At 44.7% G+C, this 27,214-nt stretch overlaps 2 protein-coding genes and 1 long non-coding RNA gene across 12 annotated transcripts in view; 1 reads left to right on the forward strand and 2 right to left on the reverse strand.

Moving 5' to 3' along the window:
- The window catches only part of hectd1 (HECT domain containing 1), a 40,933-nt gene extending 35,857 nt beyond the window's left edge, over positions 1–5,076 (reverse strand). Inside the window, exon 1 of the mRNA XM_040138118.1 lies at positions 4,586–5,076. The gene's annotated coding sequence lies outside the window, so the exon portion shown is untranslated. The remainder of the gene's footprint in view (positions 1–4,585) is intronic.
- On the forward strand, positions 150–6,846 carry LOC120795885. Of its 2 annotated transcripts, none has more exons than XR_005708290.1 (4): positions 150–247; positions 500–533; positions 1,594–1,764; positions 6,747–6,846. It is a non-coding gene; the product is annotated as an uncharacterized LOC120795885 (long non-coding RNA). The 2 variants fall into 2 exon arrangements; XR_005708291.1 differs by having other exon boundaries at positions 1,668–1,764.
- A 203-nt stretch (positions 6,847–7,049) lies between these two features.
- Positions 7,050–27,214, reverse strand: part of heatr5a (HEAT repeat containing 5a) — a 36,136-nt gene continuing 15,971 nt past the window's right edge. For 6 of the 9 annotated variants that reach the window (XM_040138124.1, XM_040138121.1, XM_040138123.1 and 3 more), the window contains 24 exons: positions 26,459–26,618; positions 25,999–26,188; positions 25,742–25,911; positions 25,508–25,534; positions 24,076–24,220; positions 23,123–23,305; positions 21,556–21,795; positions 21,295–21,473; positions 20,418–20,486; positions 20,006–20,185; positions 19,233–19,446; positions 18,494–18,598; positions 18,261–18,395; positions 18,021–18,148; positions 17,236–17,383; positions 16,648–16,821; positions 16,092–16,193; positions 15,641–15,724; positions 14,078–14,254; positions 13,842–13,993; positions 12,469–12,576; positions 11,748–11,850; positions 10,820–10,973; positions 7,050–10,564 (listed from right to left, as the gene is read on the reverse strand). In XM_040138124.1, coding sequence (XP_039994058.1) covers positions 10,405–10,564; positions 10,820–10,973; positions 11,748–11,850; positions 12,469–12,576; positions 13,842–13,993; positions 14,078–14,254; positions 15,641–15,724; positions 16,092–16,193; positions 16,648–16,821; positions 17,236–17,383; positions 18,021–18,148; positions 18,261–18,395; positions 18,494–18,598; positions 19,233–19,446; positions 20,006–20,185; positions 20,418–20,486; positions 21,295–21,473; positions 21,556–21,795; positions 23,123–23,305; positions 24,076–24,220; positions 25,508–25,534; positions 25,742–25,911; positions 25,999–26,188; positions 26,459–26,618 — 3,487 coding nt within the window. In that variant the 3' untranslated portion in view covers positions 7,050–10,404. The remainder of the gene's footprint in view (positions 10,565–10,819; positions 10,974–11,747; positions 11,851–12,468; positions 12,577–13,841; positions 13,994–14,077; positions 14,255–15,640; positions 15,725–16,091; positions 16,194–16,647; positions 16,822–17,235; positions 17,384–18,020; positions 18,149–18,260; positions 18,396–18,493; positions 18,599–19,232; positions 19,447–20,005; positions 20,186–20,417; positions 20,487–21,294; positions 21,474–21,555; positions 21,796–23,122; positions 23,306–24,075; positions 24,221–25,507; positions 25,535–25,741; positions 25,912–25,998; positions 26,189–26,458; positions 26,619–27,214) is intronic. The other 3 variants (XM_040138125.1, XM_040138128.1, XM_040138122.1) reach the window with 1 other exon arrangement.

Raw genomic sequence — 27,214 nt, forward strand, 5'->3', positions numbered from 1 at the left:
CACCGAGAAAAATCTGTTTTCCATTTTTAAAATGGGCCAAACTTATTGAATGCACCTGTGTTTACTTTGGTCTTTGATTTCAACCAGGAACTCTCTGATCAAAGAGTAAGTCAACAAGAGTGAAAATCAGCACTTGTCAGTTTTGGGTCCTCGGTGTTACAAACACATTTCAGCCGGCACCTCAGAAGTGTTGAAGTTTGACACTGAGCCCTTGTTCCGGCTGCTGAGCAACTACAACCTTAACAATGTAAGTGGTTCTTATCATACGTGTCATGAATGAATATCAATGGACATATTATCAGGTTTTTTGAATCTCAAGTATGTAAATCAGCCTCACGGAGCCGATATAGGTCGTTAAGTTCAAGTTTTTAAGGAAGAACTGGGAAATGATGTAGCAGGTAAAACAGCTGACAAACAGAGTCTATAAGGAAAACCATCTAAATGTCTTCACCGTCTATGAGATAGAAACTGTTCCACACTGAGTCCCTTTATCTTCCAGGTCCGGCCTGTGGACGCTCGGCAGAGAGATGTTTGTGAGTATAACTGCTGAGTGTGTGAAACTTTACAGGGTGGAGTGTGTTTAATTTGCTGATCATCGACAGTTTGAAACACAAAAGTGCAGAATTTCCACTGCAGCCGAAAACTGCAGGTCAACGTGCGGCAGAAACGTCAGTTTAATGAATATTCACCGATCGCTGAGCAGAACTGTAACGTTCGGCAGCTCAGAGTCATGAAGAATCCGAACTATTTTCCCAAACCCGCTTCATCATTTTGTGGTTTTTCTTAAAAACTCAAATATAACGAGCAGGTTCTTAATAACTAACAACTAACACTTTCTCCGTGGCCCTTATACTTAGAACCAAACTGTGGAGGCTTTTCAAGGAAACGTCCTGGTAAGTTCCAGCGAAATACCAGTTAATTTTTAGAGACTTTAGAGCAAAGTTTCTGGGAAAATAGCTGGAAGATACGGGACCCATTAACTAAAGCGTTACCGGCTACACGAGCAATTGAACAATCAAGAAAATGATCTGCATATTAACTGATAATACAAATAATGGTTAGCTGGAATTTTCCCTGGGTGTGCGTTTAAAGTTTGCACGTTCCAGTATCTCTGGATCGCAGCAGCTGCCGTGTCCGGTTGCGTAGCACTGCAGCACAGCATGCTGGGAGTCTGCCGGGTCGCGGCTAAGTTGATTAGGGGCTAATTTGAAGCCTGTCTGTCTGACTGTCTGTCTGTCTGTCTGCCTGCCTGGGTATAAACAGGCTGCGCTGAGACAGATCCTCTTATCAACAGATTAATCATCACAACTTGCCAGAGAGCGTCCTAACCTCCTCCCCCGCCCCCCGCCCCCCCCAGGCCTGCGGCGACCACAGCAGGACTGAATGTCGCCGGCCAGTCACAGGGTTTGGCTTTCACCCCTTTAACCCCTCGCGGTGTCCTGTGTCCACTTTCTAAGTCCAGATTGAGGTCAGCGATCAGCAGCAGCAGCAAAAAAAGAAAAAAAAACAAAAAAGAAAACAAAAAACAAACAAAAAACAAAAAAACACACACACACACACACACACACACACCCTTTCCTTTTTCTCTCTCAGGACTCAAGTTCAGCCTTTTTAAGTCTGTTCAAACCAATTCAATCACAAACAGCCTCAATCATCAAAACCCGCAGAGTCACAGTCCAGACAGAGGAAAACCAGGTCGAGTTCAAACACACCACTTCAGAGTTTACACCTGTGACCAAACGAAGGGATTAATTTAAACAAGGAGTGAGTATCAAACACAACACTTTTACATTTGTGAGTGAATTACACCTGATTAGAGGAAACTGTCAAGTAACAAGGTTTTCACAAAATGCTTCCTCAGACGTTTTGTTGTTTAATATTTACTGATTCTAACCATCACTCACTTCATTTAATACGGCATTTTCTTTAAGTAAAGTTCTTATACAGCTGTTTGTGTTGGGTCAACATGTAACAATGATGCATTTATGGCTGCAACTAACAATTATTTTCTTGATCGATTAATCTCAAAATAATTGTTTCAATTAAAACCTTTTCATCTGTGCAATGCCAGAAAACACAGAAAAAACATTCATCATATTTTCTTCAATTGTCTTTTTGTGTCCGACCTACGGTCCATCATTTTCTGCTGATTGACTGACTAATCATTTAAACTCTACATGCATCGTAGGAAAACTAAATAATGCTCATGGAAGTGAGGGACTTTTAAAAAGCACCGTTTTAGTTCTGGTCACAGAATTCAGGTGTGACGTTTAAGGCCTCGGTACACTTCATACAAAGTGCTTCGCAGATCATCAATTAATCATCTGTCCAATTTTGGAACTTAATATCTTTGGGTTTTGTACTGTTGGTTTAATAAAACCAGAAATTATAAACGGGCATTTCCCTGACATTTAATAGACAAAACGATTAAACAAGAATCAAAATAAGGGTTAGTTGCAGCACCTAGGTGATTGCAGAAACACTGAATGACATTGACAGAGAAACTGTAATTTGGATCTATCACATCCTGGTCAATTAATAAAATAATACTGAAATCGATCCAGTGGATTGGGTTGGAGAATCCCTCAAAGACTTCTGCCCTCAGAGGTGGCTGGACGACGCTGTTGTACAAACATCTGTTTTGTAGCAGACTGAAGCCTTTACTCCAGCATCGAAACACGTCCAAGGATTGTTAAGGATTTGTAAATAAAAGTTGAAAAGGCACAGGAGAACCTATTTTGATCCCCTAGAACCAAACAGTACACGCCGACTGACATTAACTTAAGAATTAACTCAGGCTACAATCTATGATTACTTTTATTTTCTGAGGGCTGAAATTAGTACTTTTTTTTTCAATTAATCATCTTGTTTACAAGACGACAGTTAATAAGGAAAAATACCGATTATAATTTCACATAGACCGAGGTGTCGTCTTCAAATGTCTTCTTTTGTCCAATCAACAGACCAAAATTCATAGATACTCACTTTACTGTCAAGTGTGACGAAGAAAAGCATCAAATTCTCACATCTGAGAAGCTGAGACCAGCGCGTTTGGCATTTTTGCTTGAAAAATGACTTAAAACGATTAATCGATTATCAAAGTAGTTGTAGATCGTTTTCCGATCGACCGGTCGTTGCAGCTGTAATAGGGAATGAAATATGTGCTCTTTTAAAAACCACTAAACTGAGGGAAAATGGGATAAAGTAAAATTTAACCATCCAAATAAACAACTAAACATTTAAAACTGCTGACTAACACTAACTGGTTCCAGCCCCTGAAATGTGACAAATTACTCCTGTACTGAGTCATATCACTGTCAATTACATTTGTAGGGGGGTTATTAGGCTGGCGGTCAAAATAAATTAACATTTTGGCAACATCGCTTTGGACTCATAATGGGAGGTTTACTGTCACTTTCAGCCTTTTACAGACTAAATAAGACCTTGGTAGAGTTAGTTAGTAAGTCGTAGCTGGTGCCGACATAGATGTGAGGTTCTTGAGGTCCTCGGACAAACAAGGAGCATTTTAACATGGACACAATTCCCTGGTAGCCGGGCAACTGCAGCTGCCGAGGAAAACTGTGATATGATAGAAAGCTCCAGAACAGTTGCTGGGTGAAGCTCCTGGTGAGACTGATTTAACACCAATCACCTGTAAGACATTAAAAAAGGAGCTGCAGCCACGGCTTAAAGACCGAAAATAGAGTCCTGTGGTAGTGGTGATTATTTTTCCATATTCCCCTGTAGAGCTGGAACAAACCCCCTTTGTTTGTGACTTCAAACTTACACAATGTGAAGAAAGAAACTCGGCCACAGACACTCTGGCTCTGAGCGAACTGGGAAAATTAGACGGTGTAGCCACTTCTGACGAGGCTGGCTGGCTGGGTGACCCCACGTTTCCTCGTCCTGCCGGGGCGCAACGTTAAGGAGCCTAATTATTTCATCAGACACTCGCCCACATAAGAGGATACAGCAGAGGGGAATGCTGCTGGCGACGTTAAGCCCCGCAGTAAGCAGTCCAGCCCGGACCACAGGGCTCTATGGCCGACCTACACTCATTCACTGCCAGCCTCTGAGCATTAGCCGTTAGCTGGTGAACGACTGAGGTGTTGTCAGGCCAGTAAAACAAGGTGTAACTCCCGGAAAATATCCCAAACATAAGACCAGGAACCCGGCAGCCTCAGACAAAGTTATATGAATGTTTGTTTAGCCGCCCATCACAGCAATAATTAACAAGCGACGAAAGCCGCAGAGCTGGCTCGGGTTAGCCGGTTAGCACCACGCTAGCTAATCCAAACGCGAGCTGAAACACCATTTTTTTCATAAAACCGCGGCTCCTACCGAATTAAAACACTCGCCGCTGAAGCGTTTCACACAAACACACGACGGTCACCGCGGTTTATGTGTTTTATATGTGTCGTTAATGTCCGCTTGGTGAGCTAACTACATCCGCGGCCTCGGGCTCCAAACGCGAGCCGCGGGGCTCGAGTTCCGGGAGATCCGAGAGGCCGCAGCGCAGCCGCGGACAACCCCCACGAGAGACACCGGCCTGGGCTCCGGGTACACCTGCGAAAGGACCACTCACCGTTTTTTCTTTTCGGCACAGGGACGATCGGCGGCGGTACGAAGAATGATATTCTGGGTCCAACTAGACGCCGAAGAGCCGTGCGTATCACTGATGTCGGGGGTTAAATCAAGGCGTTCCCATTTCTTCCGAACGGTTGTTGAGAGGTCGGAGCGGCCGGTGAGGAGACGATGAACGGAGCGGACTGAAATGGAGAGCCGAACCGACCGAAGCTGCCGCCTTCAGGGGCTCGCACCGAGCTCGGAAATACGAAACACCCCGTTCAAAGCCGCTGTGATCTGCTCCTGCGGCTCGGACGAGAAATGAGGATTGTTCGGTTTGACTTGCAAAACAAGGGAATAGTGTCAATATTGGCAAAGAAAAAAAATCCAGACATCAGTCAGACACTCGGGCAAAGGCAGGTCAGCTACACCGGAGTAAGACGGAGTCCATGTAACCTAAATCCCTCACAGAGAAGCTCAAACATGCGGGGCCACTTTTTCATTTTACTGTCTCTTACTATTTCTATATTTGTAAAAAAGTATAAAATCAGTACTGCGAGGTATGATATATGCGCTTCTGTAATGCCACACGAAATTATGAATAGTATAAGAAAAGGAATTACATGTGCAACATTTTACTCATTTTCAAGACTAAATCAAATCCGTCGCAGATGAACGCCTCTCCGGGGCCTCTCCAGCTGAAGCCCGTCGGGTAGGTCGTGATTTCATCAGGTCGTGATTTCATCAGCATTAAGGCGATAAGGAACAACACGGAGCACAGTCGGCTGATGGGGAGAGTTTAAGACCCACTCACCGGACACATGCAGCGACGACGAGGGCTCGGGAAAATGATTCAGCATTTCTTTCCCAGGGGAACCGTGGCCAGGTCGTCGTTGTTCTTTTATAGAATCATGAATGTTGGCTCCTCTGAGTATTACCTATATATATATATATAAACACACACATATATATATATATATCTATATTGGATACATTTGTAGTCCGAGAAAGAGGCGGGTTTCTGTTTTATTATGGTGTTCTGTGTACAGCGGTAAAATAAAAATAAACTAAAAAAAAAAGGTCATTAAAATGTCCGATCTTGTTGACGTGTGGAGTTTCCGACAGCACTCGAAGGCAGCACCTGCGGCTGTTTTCTCTGTTCGCAGATAAAGTTTCCAAAGTGTTTCACAACCGATAAAAACACACGGGAACAAAACAACACGAACAAAGTCCTGCTCAGCAGCTTTCCATCTCAGACACTGCGCGTCTGCATGTCTCCGTCCAACATGCTTCCCTATTTCAATCTGCTTAAAGGACCATTCCAGTGAGATTTCAAGGTGTACTTCAGCCTTTTTACTACAAATCTACTGTCTACTGACATTTAATCTGACCGTATCCTCCTTAAAACCTACATTACTGGCCTGGATTTTGATTAGAATGTTTTATGGACATTGTCCAATAGATTTAATCGTTTATTTTTATTGGATTTGTCTTTTAAAAGGTCCTGTCCCTTCTCCTCTTTTATTGTTTTACTTATTTTTAAATAAGTAAATCAATATGTATTTGATTGTCACATCGACCAGAAATGAATAAAAACTATAGAAAGTCTGGAATGGTAGAAAAAACAAAACATGAAAATCTTTAGTAGACGTCATTCGTAGGACAAACACAGAAATGCCTGCTTCAACTGTTGTTTTTGCTAAATCACTTAAACTTTGAATTAAGCCTGTGAATGTCCTCTGACATCTCACTACATTGAATTTGGTTTCTTTCTTTCTTTCGTCTCTGCCGTCCAGCTCTGGTTCTTTGGTCCATCATTTTCATTTTAGACACCTAGAAAAATGTCCTACTTTTTACTGCACTAAATATATCATCGTTACATAACCCATGAAATATGTCAAGATGACATTTGCGAAACATGTTTTCATTTAAATTTCATCAAGATCAATAAAAACACATTTTTTATTAGTGGGATATTTTGCAATAGATTTTGTGGGAAAATTTAAATTCATTTTATTGAAAACAATGCAAAGTGAAAAAAGCTCAACAAGCATTTTACTGAGATCAAACGTCCACAGATCATTTTTAAAGAATTTCCCATAACCACGGATATTTTTTCATGTTTAGTTCTTGTGTATGTGACACGGTTTCTGAGATTGGTTTCCACTTTTTTATTGTAGCTTGGCCTAAAATGGTCATTTTAACAATAACAACAACATCTGCCTTCCAATAACCCGCTCTGTGTAACTTCAAATGATCGAGGCTCACTGCAGGTCCCCAGATTCCCCCTGAAAAACCACGAGGACCGTGGAGAACGTGATCCGGACGTGTTCTCCACCTGGACATTGAGACACTACACTAACACACGTTGAAGAACAAAGACCGGAACCTGAATTAGAAGAAAAACATGTTTTTATTCACTCGCTGCTGTTAGAAAACAACATGTCAACTCATTCATTCAGTTCACACCTGTACAGGCAGCCAGGTGAGCTCACACACAGGTCAACTCGTGCAGCTGCTGTGTGTGTGTGTGTGTGTGTGTGTGGAGGCTGCTGAAGCTGGAAGACTGAAGCTCACCTGGTTAAGGTTATTATTGCAGGTAAATCTGTAGCAGTATTGTGGCTGACATGTTAAAGGGAATCATGTTAAAATTTGACGTTTTGACCCTTCTCATTGATATGAATCTAGACAATAAAAGTCCTTAATAACCATCTAAACTTACATCCTTTAAACTCACCGCAGACATAAAACTGACACGACACGATCTGCCTGATACTACGACGTCGTAGTGCTGTTAAACTAAAGTGCTGATGAAGGCTAAACTGTCCCTAGCGGGCTACCGTACCACTGTTAACAATCTCCTCTCAAGTCTTCAGGTTGTTTCGTGTGATTTGTCGTTCAACTACAAAAATAAAATCCTCCTCATCCTCTGAGCTCTTCTCTGTTACTGACATTCATTCAAGGGACGATGAGTCAACCGTCATACGTCATGACCTTTGACCCCTGGCCTCCATTTAATGTTAGGGACACAGGGGAAAAAAGCTTATTCTACTCGAGGTTTATTTCAAAATAAAAGCCTCCAGTGACTGACTGTTCCCTCTCACTGACAGACCTGATCAAACAGCTCGGACACGTTATCTGCTGCTGTTTGTTTAATTGTACTCGTAGCACCAGGCGGGTGGAGTTTAGGTACCAGAGACAGTATGAATCCACTTTGATTGGTCAAACTCGCTGTCACCAACCCACCCACCTGGCACCACCTGGGGATAAAATAAACACACACACACACACACTCTTTAGGGGAAGTTCAGTGTTGAACAACGTTCAGTCTTCAGATGTAGAGAAAGAGACTGAAGCCACATGTAGAAAGTTTTTTGGGGAAAAGTCGAGTTCAGCGGCCGCTTCGTTTTACGTTAACTTGTACTTCACCATAAGCAGGTAGACCGGGGTCAGAGCGCACCTGAACCTCGGCGACCCGGAAGCTGTGGGCCTTTGGCCTTCTGGTGTTTGGCTGCCGTGTAGCGGCCTTTCTGATCCCACACTTGGAGAGGGAATTCGATGGCGGCGTAATCTTATTTATTAACCTTGTGGTTAACTTTATGAACCATATCTGAAGTCATTTGGAGAACGTGCTTGTGACCTGGAGCTGAAACATGATCATCAAATATTGAAAAAATGTTTGGCGGCGTCGCCTGATGTCAGATTTGCACCAAACCGGAGCGATATGAGCGATCTGGAGATAATAGGAGCACGTGTTACAGCTTTACCTGTTTGTCATCGTGGATCGGATGTGTCTGCAATTTCAATAATTCCAGAACACGATACTGTGTCAAACGGAAATCGAAGCCCTGTAGCCGCAAACAGAGCAGACTCTCACTGCTCCGGGATATTTCAGCTTCCAAAGGCCGTTTTGACGCCAGTTCTGTTTCTCTGTGTTGAAGAACCAGAGGCTAGTTTGCAAAAGGGGCTTTTGTCCTCTTTGCAAAATTGCAGAAAAACAAGATGCAGAGGCAGAAATGTGCAGGGCCCGCACGGCTCCATGTGGCTCTAGCTGTGAAAAACACGGAGATTCTCAATTCTCCAACTTTAACCTGAGAACTTCGACTTTTTCCCAAACTTTCTTTTTGCCCCGTGGCCCTAATTCACTTCCACAGTAATCTCGTCTTTATCTTTCAGTTTACATGAAACGCACTGTGTGTGCCAAGAACCTTGAGATATATCATGTAGTTGGTTTCCAAAACACGACAGGTCCATTTCTTGAAAAATGAAATGGTTTAGCTCAAGTTCCTCCTTCAGTAAGCATTAAAACTTTCTCAGTTAGTGAAAACAAAACACTCGGTTCCTTTCCTTCCGTTAAAAGCATTATTGTGGATATTTTCGTGCTGGGTTATTTTTGAAATATGAGTTAAATGGTTTAATCTGATTTGCGTCCGTCTGTCGGAGCTGCTTGACTCAGGTCTGTTCACTCTGACTGAACTGGAAGACTGTGAGCTGAGCTGATAAAATGAAGGTCTTCACATTCTCTGGATTCTCCGAACCTTGAAACGCCTCAACACTGTTTCACAAACACAGCAACAGAAGTTTTAAAAAAACAGGTGATAAAATAATATTAAAACGGAAGATTTTCATCCTGAAACACTACAAAACCATTTGAACAGCAAAGACACAGGAAAGTGTTCGTCCCCTGTGGAAGAAATTTAGGTTTACATAAATGTAAGTATCAGATTGTGACTTGACTTCTAATCAGAGTCGTTGAAAAACTGCAGGAAAAAAAGGTTTTTCTTTTGAACTTCTGATTTTGGGATGAAAACCTTCGGCAGCAACGTTTCCTTTAACTCCAGCTGATGTGACTGACACAGACAGACTAACCGGACTATTGCGGCTTTCTGAACCGCCAAGACCAGGATCACCAGCCTGTACGTTCGCCTCATATTCGTCGTGTCTGACATTCATCGTAAGGATTCATCGCCGCGCTGCTGCAGACGAGTTAAAACAGACACGTTTATCCCGCTGCAGGTAAACTTCCTTCCTTACGCTGTGAGTCATGAGTAGCAGAGGAACTGGCGAATTCACCCGACGGTGCCGGACCAGCTGGTTTTCACTCCTGCTCAAGGTTAACCATCGCCTGCAGTACCTAAACGCTACACATGGAAAATAATCTCACTAAAATGAACATGTTCATCCCATCACCTACATGTCACGTCCCTGCTGACCATTGACCAAATGACCCGTCAGTGTCCAGACTCTCTTTCCCTCCACACAGTCCCTGGTTTCAGCTCATTTCAGAGCTGCAGCCATTAATAACTTCCCCAAACTTACTAATCAGTTGTTAACGTTGTTGTGGATCAAGCTCGGAGGTTCGTTCCTGACCGGCAGCGTTTCAGCTCTCAGCCTCAGGAACCCCGAAGCTCAGTGAACCGGGGGTTGACAATTCTTTACCAAACCGATCTTTCATTTCCTGCCAGTGGGTTAAAGGTTGAGTTGACTGGATGTTTCAGTCTGAAAACTGATGGAGGATTTGGAAAATGGTTAAGTTACAGGACTCGAAGGTGATGGGATAAAACAAGCGAAAGCACCAGCACCTGTAGATGACACGTAATAAAAGGAAGCGACGTGTGATTTAGGGACATGCAGCGTATACGGAGATCTGCATCTTCAGAGCGGCTGAAAGTTTGAGATTGTCGCCCCGAGCAACAGAACATCTTCTTAGTTTTTGTCAAAGAGGAAACGATGCGATGATCTCGCTCTTCACGTTACCGGACAGATTCTCAGACAACAGGGGACAGTGAACGCAGCACGGAGATGGACCTCTGTCCCGCTGGTCTGTGGTCAGTCGTCTCACAGGAAGTTGGTTTTGAGCGTGATGCTGGGGGAGGACTTGGCGGTGCTGCGGGAGGCGGGGTTAGCGCTGCTAGCTTTAGCGTTCAGACTCTCCTGGTTTCCTTTGACGGCGGCTTCCAGACGAGACTTGAGGTGAGGAGAGGACGCGATGAGAGACCTGAGGGAGGGAGAAATAAATCCCATCAACCCTCAGCTGCCTGAAGTTCTGGTGGGACCTGATCCCAGGCTACTGTGACTGGATTGTTACACACAACACACACACACTCAACAGACGCATATACACGTGTAGACAGTCGATGGATCTGTCCTGGTGTTTTAATGCTGATTGTGTTTGGATGTTTTAACCTGGATTTAAAAGCCTCATCAGGAACAGATTGGCTTCAGCTAGCTCCGTTTTTTTTTTACAGTGTACCTGAAGACGGCGGAGTTCTGGGGGCCGAGACGCATCAGGTCCTTGAGCGCCGCCTCGTGGAGAGACCGGGACGCTGCGGGGGCCGAGGCAAGGGCGTTTTCATCCAGAAGGAAGGAGATGAGGAGGGGAAGCAAGATGGCCACCAGCTGAGGACCTGAGGGTCCGAAACAGAAACAGAGGAGAACAACTGTGAGGAGGACCAGAGGTTCTGCTGTGGCTGGTTTGTTCCAATTTAAGTTCTTTATTAAATGTTTAGTTGTGTGAGTTTTATCTGTGTCTGTCTTGTTTTCACAAAGAGCTCGCCAAAGTACTTTCACAGCTTTTGGTGGAATTGATAGAGTCAAGTCTACAACTAGATCTGAGGAACTTCTGAGGTGTTTCTTCTCCCACTGTGACTCACAAGCTGTTGCCCGTGGACGCCATTAAAGAAAGAGTCACAGCGAGCAGCCCGCTGTTGGGCTGAAGGTTTTCCTGCGCATTGAAACGATTACTCCATCTGATAACATCACGGTTTTGCCGGCAATTCTCGCCATAATAAAGTTTGGTTTTAAACACAGCGCCGCGCCATATCGTTGATGTTTGGATTAAACGTCTGCTCCCGTGCTTTCCAGCACTTAATGTTACCATCTGAGCGGTTCTAGAGGAGCTGACCCGGGGCCATTACTGTGCGCAGTGCCAGGAAATTAACGGCTGGAGACATTTCAGCGTGTTTGTGTCGGTGGTTTTCTACAACAAATCCCCCCGCTGCACCGGACTAGACTCTGCTGGACACCACTGGACTCAGTCACTCCTTCACAGCACATGTCGTGAACATTATGAACCAGATCTTCTGTAGCTCTGAGACCTGCTTCAACTTTCTGTAGTTCCTCCATCCTTTTCCTCTTCTCTACTGCGTTCTACTGCGTGTTCTGCTCCCGACTCTACTCACGCTGTGACTCGTCAGCAGCCTGGACCAGAGCCTCCATGGCTCGGACTCCCTCCAGGACTCCCAGCAGCTCCTCTGGACTCTGAGGTCGACTCCTCTCCACCCTCTGAGGAGGAATCGCATTACATCAATAAACACACCATCAAATCAATACATTAAATATATTAATTTGATCAAAAAGCAGCAGTTTCTTTCTTCAAAATTTTTTTTAAAAACATCTGAAAAATAAAACTGATGGAGAGATGAGAAAATGAAAAGATTCTGATCAGATTCACATTTCATTCTGGGTTTGGAAGAGTCTTATGTAATGTTTTTGTTTGAAATTATTTTTTACTCCCATATAGATCAATAAAATATTTTAGACTTTTGTGTTGATGATTATATTCAAGTCACAGAAGTAACAACTGCGAAGTGCAATGACTAGAGAAACAAGGCCATTTACGCGGCATTTTTTTAAGACCCTGAAACTCTGCTGCCACAAAAAAAAAAAAAGAATTGAATCTTTGAGGATTACGAATGTCTCTTTAGAAAAAAACAGTTCTGAATAAATGTTATGGCGCGTGTGTCAGGTAAGACCTGCAGTTTATTTCTGTGACTGTGAATGTTTAACCATTAAAGTGACAGCAGACTCTTCCGTCTTCAGGTCTAAATGAAAAGTCAAACACTCAGAGTTCGGTTCAGGGCTGTGGGGTGTCCGGTGTGGCCGGGACTCCTGGTTCAGTACCTGGAGGAATCGAACCAGCGGCGGACCGAGGGCCTGGATGTATGGGACGGCTACGCCCGACTGCGCCTGAAACACTGACGTCAGCAGCTGATAACAACGACTCACAACCTGGGGGAGAGTGGGAGCAAAGATTTCATCACCTCTTAAAAGTAGAAATAACCCTCTCCTTACGCCCTGAACTATCTTCCATTTATTTATTTTCATTTTTAATCTTTTTAAAAATATTTTCCCATGGTTGTAATACTGGTTAAATTCCTCACAATGTCCTGATTATTTTTAATTGGAGGTTTCCTAGAGAGAACTGTGTAATTTGGTACCAAACACAGAATAAACAGATTTTTCCTTAAAAGAAAAGCTCCAAGTAAACTCAAGTTGATGTTCCTTCATTATTGATTTATTATTGGAAACCTCTCCACAAGCACTAATGAGCCAGAACGTTCTGACCAGTCACAGATGAAGCGAAGAACGCCGGTTATCTCGTAACGGCAGCTCGTGTCGAGCTCTAAGATTTATCAGACCTTGGGTGAACGGTCAGTTCTCGTAGTCAACGTGTTGGATGTGGGAGAAATGTGCAGGTGTAAAGACCTGAACCACTTTGACAAGGACCAGATCGTTAAGACTAGACGGTCCTAGGGGGGACAAACCACAAACCACAGACAAGGTGTTGGGGGATGCGATGGAACAAGTCTGATCCACATCGGATCGTTCCAACAGTGCTTCACGCAGAGCTGGTCATAATGTTTTGGCTCATCCTGTTGAAACGGACGCTTGATGCAAACTGTCCATTGTTGAGTGTTCAGCCGACCTGCAGAGCTCTGACTTAAAGATTATGCTCGTAACAAATTTGAATTAATTAAATGGCGTAGAAAAACGTAGCCGGGTCTGATGAATCTGGATTTCTGCTGAGGCGGCAGATGGTTGGGTCAGAATCTGGATGAATCCATGGACCCAACCCGCCTTGTGTCAACAGTCCAGACTGGTGGTGGTGGTGGTGTAACGGTGTGGGGGATGATTTCTTGGCACTTTGGGCTCCTTAATACCAACCAATCATGGTCTGAGTATGGTCAGACAGCCTGTCTGAGTGTTGTTGCTACTTCCAGCAGGATAATGCTCCACGTCACAAAGAAAAAGTCGTCTCAAACTGGTTTTATGAATATGACAGTGAGTTCTGTGAACTCCAGTGGCCTCCCCAGTCACCAGATCTGGATCCAGTAGAACCCATCTGGGATGTGGTAGAACAGGAGACTGGCAGTAATGATGTGATGCAGTCATGGCCCTACCCAGTACTAGTACGCTGTTCCTAATAAAGTGCCCACTGAGTGTGTACACACATGTAAACTCTAACAATCACGCTCTGTCTGTCTGGTACTGACCAGTGGGTCTTTGGCGTCCATACTGGTGGTGAAGCGCTGCAGACAGAGCGCGTGCAGCGGCTCCACAATACAGACGTCAGGACCAGCAGACAGCAGGAAGACGGTGAGAGCTGTGAGGAGGCTGATCTGATCCACAACACAGCCAGAGTCCCCTGAAAAAACACACACATATACACACAATTTTCGATCCTCGGAAAAGAATGAATAATTTCAGTAATGTAGTGCGTTGTATGTACCAGTTTCCCAGAGTCCCAGCAGTGTGTTTAGAGCTGATCTCAGCAGCAGGTTCCAGGCTCCTCGACTCTTCTCCTGTCGGCTCATCGGAGACGTCAGGACGGACTTCAGAGCCTGAAGAGCCGCCTGGACCACCACGCCCAGACCAGCACCGCCCCCTGAGCCTGCCGCCGGGGCACCTGCAAGATGAAATATTTACGGAAGAAGTTCAACTTAACGTTTTACTGAACAGTGTGCAGCGTGACTAAGAATGATTAGTTTCGATTGCGCCTCTTTCTTGTAAATCAATAAGATGACAAACAGCTGAACAATGAACCCAAGAACACACAGTTCAAACAAACACACACAGTTTTTCAGCTTCATTGGGCCTTTAAGGTTTTATTTGTAGGACTTCAGTTTGTATTGTTATTTTATTGCCAGTTGAAGTTTTTGGGCAAATTTTAACCTGCAATAAATGATTTTTTGGCCACTTGTTTCCAGCAAGAAGAAGTTGTGAACGTTCATTGACACAAAATTAAATCTACCTTTTAAACCCAGCCTTTGATTAGAATGTTTTATGGCCATTATTTATTTTATTTATATGTACATGTAATATAAAAATATATTAATATTATATTAATGTTTTAAGATGTATTCTATTCTATTCCCTCCCATTTTTTAAATCTACTTTTATTTTTGTTAAATTATTATTAACCTTTTAAAAATCTTTATTATTTTTATTATTACTTTTTCATAATTTTCATATCTCATGTGCATTAGTCTCAAGTCGTTTTACTGTTTACATTTGAACTGCCTTATAATCAGCTTGTCAGTCATCTGTAAAGGTCTTGGAATTGTACTAACCTGTACAAAACGTTTGACTGACTGACTGAATTACTGATTGATAAGTTGACATGTTGAACTTGTAAACAAACAGTGGCTTATTTCCTAATCCAGCAGCTACAGCCCAACATGATCCTCCATCTGGATCTGGTATGTGTGTCACCTGATGAATATAAGTCCAGTACTCCCTCTCTTTTAGCTCTGGTTTTGGTCTCCACCAGCTCCTGAGGGAGACACCTGGCTCTTTAGCTGCGAAATGCTCCACCATGTTCACCAGCTGGTCTCTGACTGGGTCTGTCTGCTGTTTGCTGCTGGGCAGGTAGTGAACAGCGGCTTTTTAACAGCTTTTTTTCTGAAAACACCTGCCCGCTGGGGCCGGAAACGACACTACGACAGCGGTGTGTGTGAACCAGAGCAGTAAAGTTCTGGTCCGGACAGATAAACAGTGAGGTGGGACTCACTGTCAAGCTCCGTGAGGCCGAGCGGAGCTGCACGTTCAGCTGGTAATTCTCTGTAGGTTCATCACTACCAGAGACGCCTTTCACACTTTCCGGCGAGAAGCGAGAGAGCTGCGTGCAGCTCTAAATTCTTCTGTAGGTTCATCACTACCAGAGACGCCTTTCACACTTTCACATTGGTATCATAAAAATATATATATCAAAGTAACATTAAGAACTGTAACATTATTATTATGGACAAAGACGGTCCAACTTAGTGTGTGTGTGTGTGTGTGTGTGTGTTACCAGCGTGTGTGCTGGGCTGGTGGACCAGCTCTCTGAGGACTCCCAGCAGCAGGTAGAGGACAGTGGGGAGGATGGACACGCTGCCTGCAGGAGGACAGAAAGCTGTTAAATCAGCCAATCAGAGAGTGAAATACTCAAGAGCTCGTTATATTCATTCGTTTCCTCAAACGGGCGATGAAACGGCATCGTTACTTCTTTCATGTGATGTATTTACTCCAAACCGAAGGGCTCTTCCTTACCGAACAAAAGGCAGATCCATTTTATAGGACAGACAAAAAAGTGGCTTGTTGTGAAAACTGATTTTATTGGCTGAACTAGCTAGTTACACCAAATTCAAAGCCTGTTAATATGCCGGCATTTATCAACTCGTTTCTGTTATCACTGACTCCGGTTCTTCCCACTCGGCTGCTCATATACAGATTTGAATGATACGAGGGGACTGCAACATCACCTTCAGGGGAGCAGACGGACGGCAGCTCAGACAGGACACACAGAGCCGACGCCACCAGCCGACAGTCGCTGTCAGTCAGACTCCACACTGAACCTCCAGGACCTGGACACACACACACATTTCAGTAACGGGGCCCCTGCTTTTCATCTTTACCCCTCTTCTTAACTCTTCCCTTCCTCACGCTGTTTCCTCCTTCCGATGATTGTCTCCCCTCCCTCCCTCCCTCCCTCCCTCCCTCCTAACTTATTCCTCATCCCATCCTGGTCCCTCTAATGCATTAACACTTGATCCTGAGTGGTTTGTGACTGTTGGTTACTGATATGCCGCTGCCATTTTACCAGTTTATGACACTTATAAAAGGTACGCCACTCACGATTTGGTATCATATACCACCTGTCACAGACATACAGCAGCTTCAGAGAGTATCCAGACCGCTTCCCTTTCTGTCACATTTTATTGTGTTGTAGATTTCATTTTAAATGGATAAAATAAAATTGCCATTTTTGCATTGATTTACACTCTATGATTCAGATCCCCCCCCCCCCCGTCCTCTTACCAGTTGGACTGGTTCCGGCCAGTTTGGGGCTGAGCTGTGGGAGTTTCCGGACCAGTACGCAGAGGCAGAGCTCCAGCGCTCCGAACACCAGCGAGCGTCCCGGAATCAAACCGCCGGTGTCCCGTCCCTCCCCGAACTCTGGCAGCGTCTCCTTTTCCGCCGCACCGTCATCCACTGTGGAGCAATAAAGTTTTATGATGATGTTGTTAACTTGTACTGTAACATAGAGTCGAACATTAAGAAAGGGGCTGGTTCTCAAACTGTTCAATTATTCAGTTTATATTCCGCTATAAAGGGTGTTTCGTTGGCACCCAATAGTGAATAACTCAGTCGCTATTATCTCTCCCTTCTGTCTGTATCATCATCATCATCATCATCATCATCATCATCATCATCACACTTTTCAAATAAGGCCAGAAATTGCCATAAAAAAAACCCTGTAAGAAGAAAAATCGCAGGTTTTAGGGACTGGTCTAAAGCTTCAGCACACACAGCTGCTTGGCGAAGGTGTTGACCCGGCAAATCCAAATCCCTCTCTTATGGAGCAGTTTGTTTTAGGACGTCCAGCAGCTGCTGTTGTGCGTTTACCCTCTGCGCTGTGGCGTTTCTCCCTGACGTGCTCCTGAGCGGCCGTCACAATCTGTCGCAGTAAATCCAACACGGCGAGCTGAACGGACGCCGACTCTCGGGTCACCATCAGTCTGTGGAGGACGCTGAGCAGCTCCACACTCAGAGCCTGAAGGGACACAGACAGAGCGTTCATTAAAAAGTACAAACATGAATCAATTTCAGTTTTTGGCCATTAAAGAAAACCAGCACCCAACCCGAGGACAGAAAGAGGCCTTCAGACTAACACCTGGTTCTGTCTGCCTCACTCATTGTTCCAGGGTGAAGCATCTCTGGAATCTGGTCTGAACTCTGAGCTGGATTCCGGCAAGGATCTGGAGTTTTAGCCCTGAAATTTCTGTTTCTGAAATTTAGCTTGGAGCTTGGAGCTCAAATTCTAGAGTCTTGAATCTGGCCAGGACTCTTCTGGATTCCAGCCTGGATTTGTGTCTGAATTCTAGTATGGTTTGGATTCTGGCCCTGAACTCAACCTGGATTATATCCAAGAATCCTACCTGGATTCTGTTTTGCTCTGGACTGTGGTCTATATTCTGGTATGGATTCTGTCTTGGATTTATTCAAAATTTAGCCTTGTTTCTAGTCTATATTCTGGAATGGAATCTTGCCTGGATTCTGGTCTAGATATGTTTCAAAGTTACTGATCTGAATTCCATCCTGGTCTGGGTTCTGGTCTGAATTCTGATCCGGATTCTAGCCTGGATTATGATAACATCTCTGGTCTGGATTCCGGTAAAGCCGTGTCTCACCTGGTCGTTTCCGATCTTAGCTCGGGGCCAGGAGACGTCCAGCAGCGCCTGCAGAGCTTGCAGACATGAGGTGATGTTCGCCATCTGGTCCTCAGAGTGCGGAGAACACAGGAACTCCACGCTGATCCCTGGACAGAGGAAAGCACAACCAAACTCAATACAGAAAAATCACATTTTAATGTGAATGAAATAAAAGCATGTTTTAGTCTGCTGAGTGTCGTATTGAAGCCACTTTCCTACCCAGTATTAGGTGCAGTCTGTCGGTGTTGACGTCCTCTGGACTCTTAGCTCCACCCACAGAGTCGGTGTGTCCCATGGAGGTGGGCGTGGCCGGTCTGGACAGGTTGGCAGGGGTGTCGTCTGACATCACAAAACCTGCAACGCACATCGGACTGTTGAACACCTGTCTATGTCTTTATTTCATACGTCAAACGAAGGAGCAGGGAGGAGGGGGAGTGAGGAGGAGCGCTGACCTGTGCTGTGCAGCCAGAGGGAGGTGGCGTGGAGGATGGGAGCCCAGGACGAGGAGTAATGAGCTCTGGCCTGGTTCACGGTCTCCGCGGTGTAGAAGGAACCTCCTGGAGGAAGAAGAGGAGGACAAATTTCTCATCAATTTAACAAAGACTTCGTCACTAATGTGCAAAAGCATGTGACAATAAACTTGTTATATCATGCTATTGAGGATATTGTGACATGTTGACATATTGACTAGGTTACGTACAGCAGCAGCACATGTTGCTGCAGGCTCTGCTGTGAAAGAGTTTCTGTTAGATGTGAATGTTCGCTGCTTCTCGTAGTCTTCTCTGGCTGTGAACTGAATAAACTGAATAAACTGAATCTCTGGGTTTTAACACTGTTGGTCGGATAAAAGCAAGACATTCGAAGATAATGTCTGGACCGAATAATTAATGGAGTAATTCAGAAATTGATCATCCTATTAAACTATAATGGAATAATTGTTAGTTGCAGATGACTAAAATTCTAAAATGGTTAAATATTTTCTAAGATTAAATTTAGTTCAGATTAGATTTTAGATTTTGAATGTACTTTTAAAAATGTCTTAAGGATACTCAGACCTGCTAGTGTTAATACCACGTGTCTTCAACACTGTCGTAAAACTTGTTGTAGAAACAAATGTTGAAGCGCAGAACAAAAAAAATCCCCAAAGCAACAGGTACAACATGACATCCCTCCTCCTTCATAGTGTCCTACCTGTTGCAGGTAGCTGTGATGCGTACTCCTGTGGCAGGGTCAGCAGGGCGTAGTCCTGCAGCGCCGCCAACCACAGACGACTCAGCGTGGACAAATCTGACTGGACCAGCTTCAGGAGGCCCGCGCTGTCATCGGCCAGAGGGGAGAGTGACAGGTCGGCCGTCCTACCGGGGTTCTCCTTCTGTCTGCTGCTCTGAACGGCTACGATGTAAACCTGGGAGACAGGAGGACGGAGATGAAACATACGCCGCCAGTTTTCACAGCCTGGTTTTAATGTGGAAATCAGGCTGTGACAATCAATTTAGCTCGGTGCTACAAGTAAAGCTGTTAGATGATGATGACTAGCTGACCCTTGAACATCCTAAACCTTTCCGCAAGCTATTTAAACCTGGCAATGTAGATTTTAAATGTGTGACAGAGACAAGTATTTATGGGGCATAATCCGCCTTTTTATTATTGACAGTAGCGAGATGCAATAAAGGATCCTGGTCGGACCCAAACCTGGTCGGCAAGTTGTTATCTTGTGGTTCATGGTTGCACCTTAAACCACAGAGGTGCCCCCACCATTATCTTGTTTCCACGAGTCACTACCTTCATTCCTCGAGTTATCATCTCGTTTATGTAATTCTCAATCATCTGCTGAGAACCGGTCGTAGGATGATGCAAGACCTCCCCAATGAGGCCGCCTACACACTCTTCAATACAAATTCATTTTGAGACTTTTAAGACTAAAAAAAAATACAGTTTCCACGACAAAAAATACTGAAACCCACCTCCGCCCAGGCCTTGAGGACGGCCAGTGTTTCCATGGTAGCCGCAGCCTCGTTGTACAGCTGGCTGGATGTGTCCCTCCCAACCTGGACTTTGGCCAACGAGGAGGCCAGGAGCTGATGGACGCGCCTGAGGTCACGGAGGTCACTGACGACGCCGCTGGCGATCCAGGCGCTGCAGACCTGGAGAGGAGAGGACGGGGTCAAAGGGGGACAGCAGACTGCAGACTGTGATCACTTTCATTGTCTCAGCAGCCAATCAGACGTTCCAAAGCTAACAGGAGTCCAGATGATCGGTAACCTGGAGAGCAGCCTGACTCAGCAGCCACAGGTGAACATTTAGCTCAGATAATCTGAATTATAACGGTAACCTGTCCACTCAGGGTTATTAAAATGATCACTGATGACTGCTCACCTGGCAGGCCTTGGCGGTGACATCGGGAGGAGCGTCAGCAGTGAAGGCTGGTCTGAGAGCAGCGCCGACCTTCAAACACACACGCACAGAGTAGGTGAAAACACTTATCAAAGAACATAGGGAGGAGGGAGGAAGGAGGAAGGAAAATTCTCGGCTTAATGCAGCTTTAGATCCGAGTCCACAGAGAATTATGACACAAGTTTCCACAGAGGTCTGAAACTAGATTATAGCACAGCTATCGACAACAAAGAGATATCAAGATAAATCAGTAGACCTGAACCGTTTTGGCACGGCAGGCTGTTTTCATAACCCGACAGGAACTCTAAAAAAAGCTGGATCCACTGAGAGCTTGAGAGGGAGGCGGGTGTTCCAGTTGCAACTCACCAGCGATACACGTATAACGTTATTCATATTATGGGGAAATGGGCTTTTTAAACTTGTAACAGCCTTGTAGCTAGAGCTGAAATGATTGGTCAACTCATTAATCAATAGAAAACTAACCATTAATCGCAAATGCTAATCATTTCCTAGTTCCAACTTCTCCAATGTGAGGATTTTCTGCTTTTCTCTGTTTTCTATCACAATAAAATGAACATCTTTTAGTTCAGGACACGTGGTCGGACAAAACAAGACATGTGAAAATGTCACCTTGGATATTTTCACCCTTTTCACATATTTTACAGACTAAACAATTAACAGATGAATCAACAAAAAATCTACAATTCAACAGGTTAATCAATAATGAAAATAATCACTGGCTGCAATTCAGAACAATGATGAGGACGCAGCATTAGCTGTGACCTTATCACATCCAGCCAATCAGAATACAGTATTCTGAAGCTGCAACTTTCTAAATATATCACTGATTGGTCCTCACATTGGCCTGGTACTGCTCCAGGATCACATGACCGGGGAACTCCGGTTCAGGGATGGTTGAGAACTGCCTGATGATCACCAGCAGGGTCTGAAGACCCGCTAGTCTGAGCTGGTCGCTGTGATCTGTAGCCGCCATAAATGCCATGCGGACCAGGTCACCAAGATGAAGAACGAGGAAGTCTGGGGAAAGACAGGTGAAAGGTCACTTGAGTCTGAGGAGTCCACAAAGACAAACTGAATCAGGTCACTGCAGTGGTCTTACCGGTGGACTCGTGCAGGCGTCGCTCCTGAGCCAGAGTCATATCGAAGTGAGCCGGGTCAGCGGTTTCACACTGCGCTACGATGCGACACACACACTCCATGGCGAAGCGGCGCGTGGCCCAGCGCAGGGCCGTGAACGGGCCACCGGACTCCGGGCGGGCTCTGAAAGCAGAGGAGTCGTCGTCTCTGCCGGAGTCCACCTCCTCGTCCTCTTGACTGGCCTCCACGGGAGCCCGACAGTCTGAGGAGAGTGAGTGTGAAGGTTCAGTCTTGACTTGGAAACTCAAGGTCCACTTACTAGCTTCCTCCAGAGCTTTAAACAGTATCTCAGGATCTTCATCATTCCCATACATGGTCTGCCATAAACTCCGTCTGATAATGAAGACCTTAAGATGAGGTTAAAAAAAAAAAAGCTAGTAAACTGACCTTGTGTTAAGATTTTTTGTCAGACTGAAGAAAACTGTTTTGGACCCCGACATGACACTTTAAGACGGGGCCTGAGGTTTGGTGACAACAAAAGCGTCCCTAAATAATTTTGTTCAAAATTAAAACACCTCACACAACACACTGATTTTTTATGATCATGTTTGCAATCATTTATATATCTATCTTGTAAACTTCTGTATCCACTTGGAATCAATATCGTATTGTATTTTTGGTATCTGTGTTTATTTATGCATAAATTCACCTGACTGATTGATAGACTATATATAAAGAAACCAGGTTGGGTCCATGGATTCATCCAGATTCTGACCCAACCATCTGCTGGACTCAACTGCCCAGTGTTGGTGCAGCCTGTGCCCACTGCAGCTGCAGATTTCCTTTCTTGGCTGACAGGGCTGGTCTCCTACTGTTGTAGCTCATCCAGCTCAAGGTTGGACGTGCTGTTCATCCTGAGAAGCTTTTCTACTCTTGTAAAGAGTGATCATCTGAGTTACCGTAGCCTCTGTGAGCTCCAACCGGTCTGGACCTTCTCCTCTGACCTCTCTCATCAACATGAACTGATGCTCACTGGGTGTTTTTTGTTTCTGGCTCCATCCTGAGTAAAAGCTCTAGAGACTGTTGTGTGTGAAAATCCCAGGAGATCAGCAGCTTCAGAAAGACTCAAACCATCTGTCTGCCACCAACAATGACGTCACGTCAAAGTCACTGAGATCACATTTTCTCCTCGTTCTGATGTTTGAGGTGAACATTAACTGAAGCTCCTGACCTGGATCTGCAGGTTGTTATGCATCACACTGCTGCCACATGATTGGCTGGTTTGATTAACAGGTGTTCCTAATAAAGTGCTCGGTGAGTGTAAAAATGAATCTGAAAATGTATTATGTTTTTACCAACATACGATGATGAATGAAGTAATCTATTAATTCATTAATGAACGTGCACCAGAAACAACCTCAGACTATTAATAAAGCGTTTTGTCCTGCAGAAGCATTTTAGATTTTTAATGGATCTGCACTAAAGCGAACACTGATCTGTATCTCGCTGTGCGTGTGTTCTCAAAGTCAGACAACAGACTTTTACCATGAAACATAAAATCCTTGTGTATGACACATGGTTCAACCCACCGGTGGTTGCAGACAGGACGTCTTTGCAGAGTTTGAGCCAGTGTCCCAGCTTCCCACTGGTGGCACTGGAAGTCATCATGTGGACCAGAGTCTCCTGGATGTCCCTCCTCAGACCTGGATCTGACTCCCGGTCCAACAGGGTGAAAAGAGCTCCTTCCAGACCCACTTCCTTAATAGTAACGTCTGCACAGAGACAGAGGGTTTTTTATATATTTTAGTGATGTGTATCACTAAGATATATAAAAACCTATAATAAACACTCCTCAAAGTGCTACGGCGGAGAAAGTAAAGAGTACAAAAGATCTAAGAGCCAGCACTGATAAATCATCTCAAAGCCACAAAAGACCCGCTCTGTCTTTCTGTTGAGCATCAGGACACGAGCAGCCGAGCACTAAAATAACTGGTCGGTCCGCTCGAGACACTATTGAGGGGGTTCTTCAGATTCTAAAACAGTCCTCAACTTTGTTCTTTTTCTGTTTTCTGAAAGAATCTCTGAAGAATCTGGAGGTGAGCCAGTGACAGATCCTGCTTTTTGATCAGCCAGTTTATCCTCCCCTAGTCCAGCAGCATAAGAAAGGACACCAGCTATGATGCTCAAGGGACCTTAGTTTCATCAGAACGAACAATCTGGGCTGGACCAGAACCCAAAAGTGACTACAGCATGAGAAGAACACACCGGACCCGATGCACAAACCACTCATACCAACAGACTTGTTTTTAAGTGGCATGTTTGAGTAATATATGAAAATCTATTTATTTATATGAAAACTTTCTCTCTGTCACCACCTGCATTGTTCTGCATCTAAGAATTTTTAACTGAATAAACCGGTTGGGGGAAAAAAATCCTATTAAAGACAAATTATTTTTCCAAGCAAAGTGTTTTTACATGTCTTCAAACATCTATGAGGGGATCTTCTAAACCGCTTAAACCGATGTCCCTGTGTGTGTCTCACCGAGTTGTGTGTTGTCTCGTCTCGGCAGCTCTTTGACCAGAGTCACTGCATGTTCAGAGACCTCCAGCGCCTCCCGCTGGACAAGCTGCCGCAGACACGCCACCACTGCCCGACGTAGGCACAAGTACGAGCTGCACAGGTTGGCCTGAAAAACACGCACACAGTTTGTACCTGGACACCGGGTTTACTCTGTTAACAGGTTTAAGGTTTATCAGAGGAGGCGTGCAACTACAGACAGTGTTTCCTCCAGACTCAGAAACTAAACCTTGTTTACATTAGGGCTTCGAGTTACAGTTACTGATTAATCTGACAATGGTTTTTCTCAAATAATCTATAAAATGTCAGAAAATGCCCAAAGCCCACAGTGACGTCCTCAGGTTGAAACTGAGAGTAAACTTCCCTGTCAATTAATCTTCTGATTAACTGATTGGTGGTTAATAGTGTGATTTTGTCTCAGAGCTGAAAGTGATGCCTTTAAAATGTCTCTGAGCAGCAATCTAAAAAAACCTCTGTGTTAAGTTTCATTTGCCTTGTGACTGATCACTAGAGATTAATTCATCAAATTCATAAGATGTAATTTCATAAAGATAACAATTAGACAAATTAGTGAGCTCTTTCTAGAGGAAACACTAAGTAGTTTCACTGTGAGAGATTAAAAAAAAAAAGGGGCCGGATGTTGTAAGGCAATACTGTAGGTTAGGTGTAAAACAGAAATTGGGCCGGTGTTACTGAGTTAGCTGCAAAGCAAACAATGCGAAAGTAAATCAAGTGAGACATAAAAGTTCAAGCGCTATGCAACGGTGAATTAACAATATACCAGACTGTTAAAAAGCTCTGACATGTTTCATGACAACAGAATAAAGTTAATATTTTCCACAACCATCAGAAAATTGCATTCAAACAGTATTTTAGTGACAGATAACTGGGGCGGGGGCAATATGGCAAAAGATTTTATAACGATAAAATATCCATATTTATCAAAGTTATAAGTTATAGTCACAATTTTTCTTGATCTTAAGATTATTTTACGTTTAAATTATCCCAAAAAATGTAAGTGTTAGAAAAGTAACAGCATGCATGATGAATTAAGGGGGGGGGCACATATTGAGGTTACGGTTTGTTGCTGAGGTGTGGCTCTGACGGCCGAACTCTAGGTGAGAGTGCAATCGCTTGCACTCTGCGTACTCGATTGGATGATGATGCTGCTTCAGGTGTTAAACTCGGTTTGACTCATCTGCTGTTTTACAAATTAACTAAGTAAAAAAAACCCTTGAAAAACAAACTAAATTTGAGGACGTGTTTCTATCACCCAGCCTGCATCCGCAGCAACAGAAAAACTCGCAAAAGTGTTGAGGGTCCAAAAGAAAACAAGAGAAAGAAGCAGAATAAAAGGTGAGACAAACAGCAGCTTCAGGCCTGAGACAGGACCTACCAACATGGAATAATCCAACAAGATCTCCTGTAAGACACAAGACAGGGTCAGAAAACACACACATACACTTTAACCTTCTTTTTTTCTTATTATTTTTGGGGCACGTTGTGAAATCATAGCGTCAGTAGAGAGAGATGACAGGAAATGACAACATCTCAGCCACGGGAATGCCCCGACAGGTGGACTTTCATCGGTCAGACAGGTAGCGCGTGTCACGTATTCAGGCGTACTCACACAGAGAGCAGGTACGAGGTTGGCCAGGTTGACGTGCGGAGGGGAGAACATGTGCAGCTGCTGCAGACAGGAAATGGCTCTGGCCTGAACCAGACAGTCAGGACTGGCCTGCATCACTCCACACCCCACCAGACAGCTGGAGCGCAGACCGGACACTGCTGCGCCTTCACCTGACAAACACAACACACGCACGTTCACACAAAGACTTCCCGAACTCTCCTCTGTTTGTGCGTCCTCAGCTGTGACGGGGGCCGTACCCTGCAGGTCGGGGCCCAGGCAGGTGATGAGGGCGTGCAGGCAGCGTCCCAGGCTGTAGTGAACCTCGGGGTGGGTGGGTGGAGCCGACAGCAGCAGCCTGAGCACCAGAGTGAAGGACGGCTCGGCATGGGCCCGATACAGACCACCGGACAGGTCGACCGCCAGGGACAGACTGTGGAGAGACCAGGTCTGGACCCAACAGAGACACGGGAGAGTTAGGATTAGGACATTTGGTCTGGTCCTAACTTCTTCAAAGGGCTTTCTGAGGGTTAGGACTGGGTTTTAGGGTTAAAGTTAGAGTCAGGTGTAGGCTAGCTGATACTGGGTGGAACTCCAGACGTCAAAAAAACAGCAAAAGAATCAGCTCGTTGCCTTATGTTGATCTTTGGGGTGAAATTTATTGACACTGAATAAATGTGCTTGTTTATAGGTAGAAAGATAATTAAAAGGTGTGCGTACCTGGACCTCAGGTGAGGTGCTGTCCTGGCACAGGGTGAACAGGACTCCCAAGCAGGTGGACAGGTGTTGAGGTGAGCTGATTCCCCCGGCGTAGCGGTACAGCGCCCCCAGAGCCAGAGCGTAGCCACTGCGAGACGCTGCGTCCCGAGCCGTCTTCAGCCTGAACACAGTCACCATCAACTGCTGTCAGCAGCTACATCTTCTAAGTCCATTCAAAGGGCTTCGCTCAAGGCAAAGAGATGCATTACCACAACCACAGCCTGACCAGTACATCGTCCAGACGGAATCTACCGGCTCATTTGAACTAAACACAGATCAGTCTCAGTAAAATGTCAGCAGCCGATGAAACAGTTTGTCTGGGTGATTTTTAGATCAAGGTAACACAGACTCACCAGTTCAAACACACTGTGATATATTTGGATCCAGGCCTGCTCACAGGTTGTTAAAGCTTTTTTGGAATGTTTCTTTATTTATTATGTTACTATTCCCTGTCTCTGTGTAATTTGACTTGTTTTTGCTGTTTTTATTTTGGGATCAAAACCACCATCTTTTAAGCGCTGACATCGGCGTGATCCGTGAGTTTTCCGTCTGTGCGTGATGACAGTGCAAACTGCTGCTGTGACTTTTCTTGGTGCAGTTTCACCAAAACTGTGCAGAAAAACAGGCTAAAAGAACCGAGCGCGGCTAAAACGCTGTCACTGAACTCTGGTGGTAGAATCTAAAAATACATTTATCTCATGAGAATACTGAGAAACA

This window comes from Xiphias gladius, chromosome 10, assembly GCF_016859285.1.
Source record: "Xiphias gladius isolate SHS-SW01 ecotype Sanya breed wild chromosome 10, ASM1685928v1, whole genome shotgun sequence".
Classification (NCBI taxonomy): Eukaryota; Metazoa; Chordata; class Actinopteri; order Istiophoriformes; family Xiphiidae; genus Xiphias; species Xiphias gladius.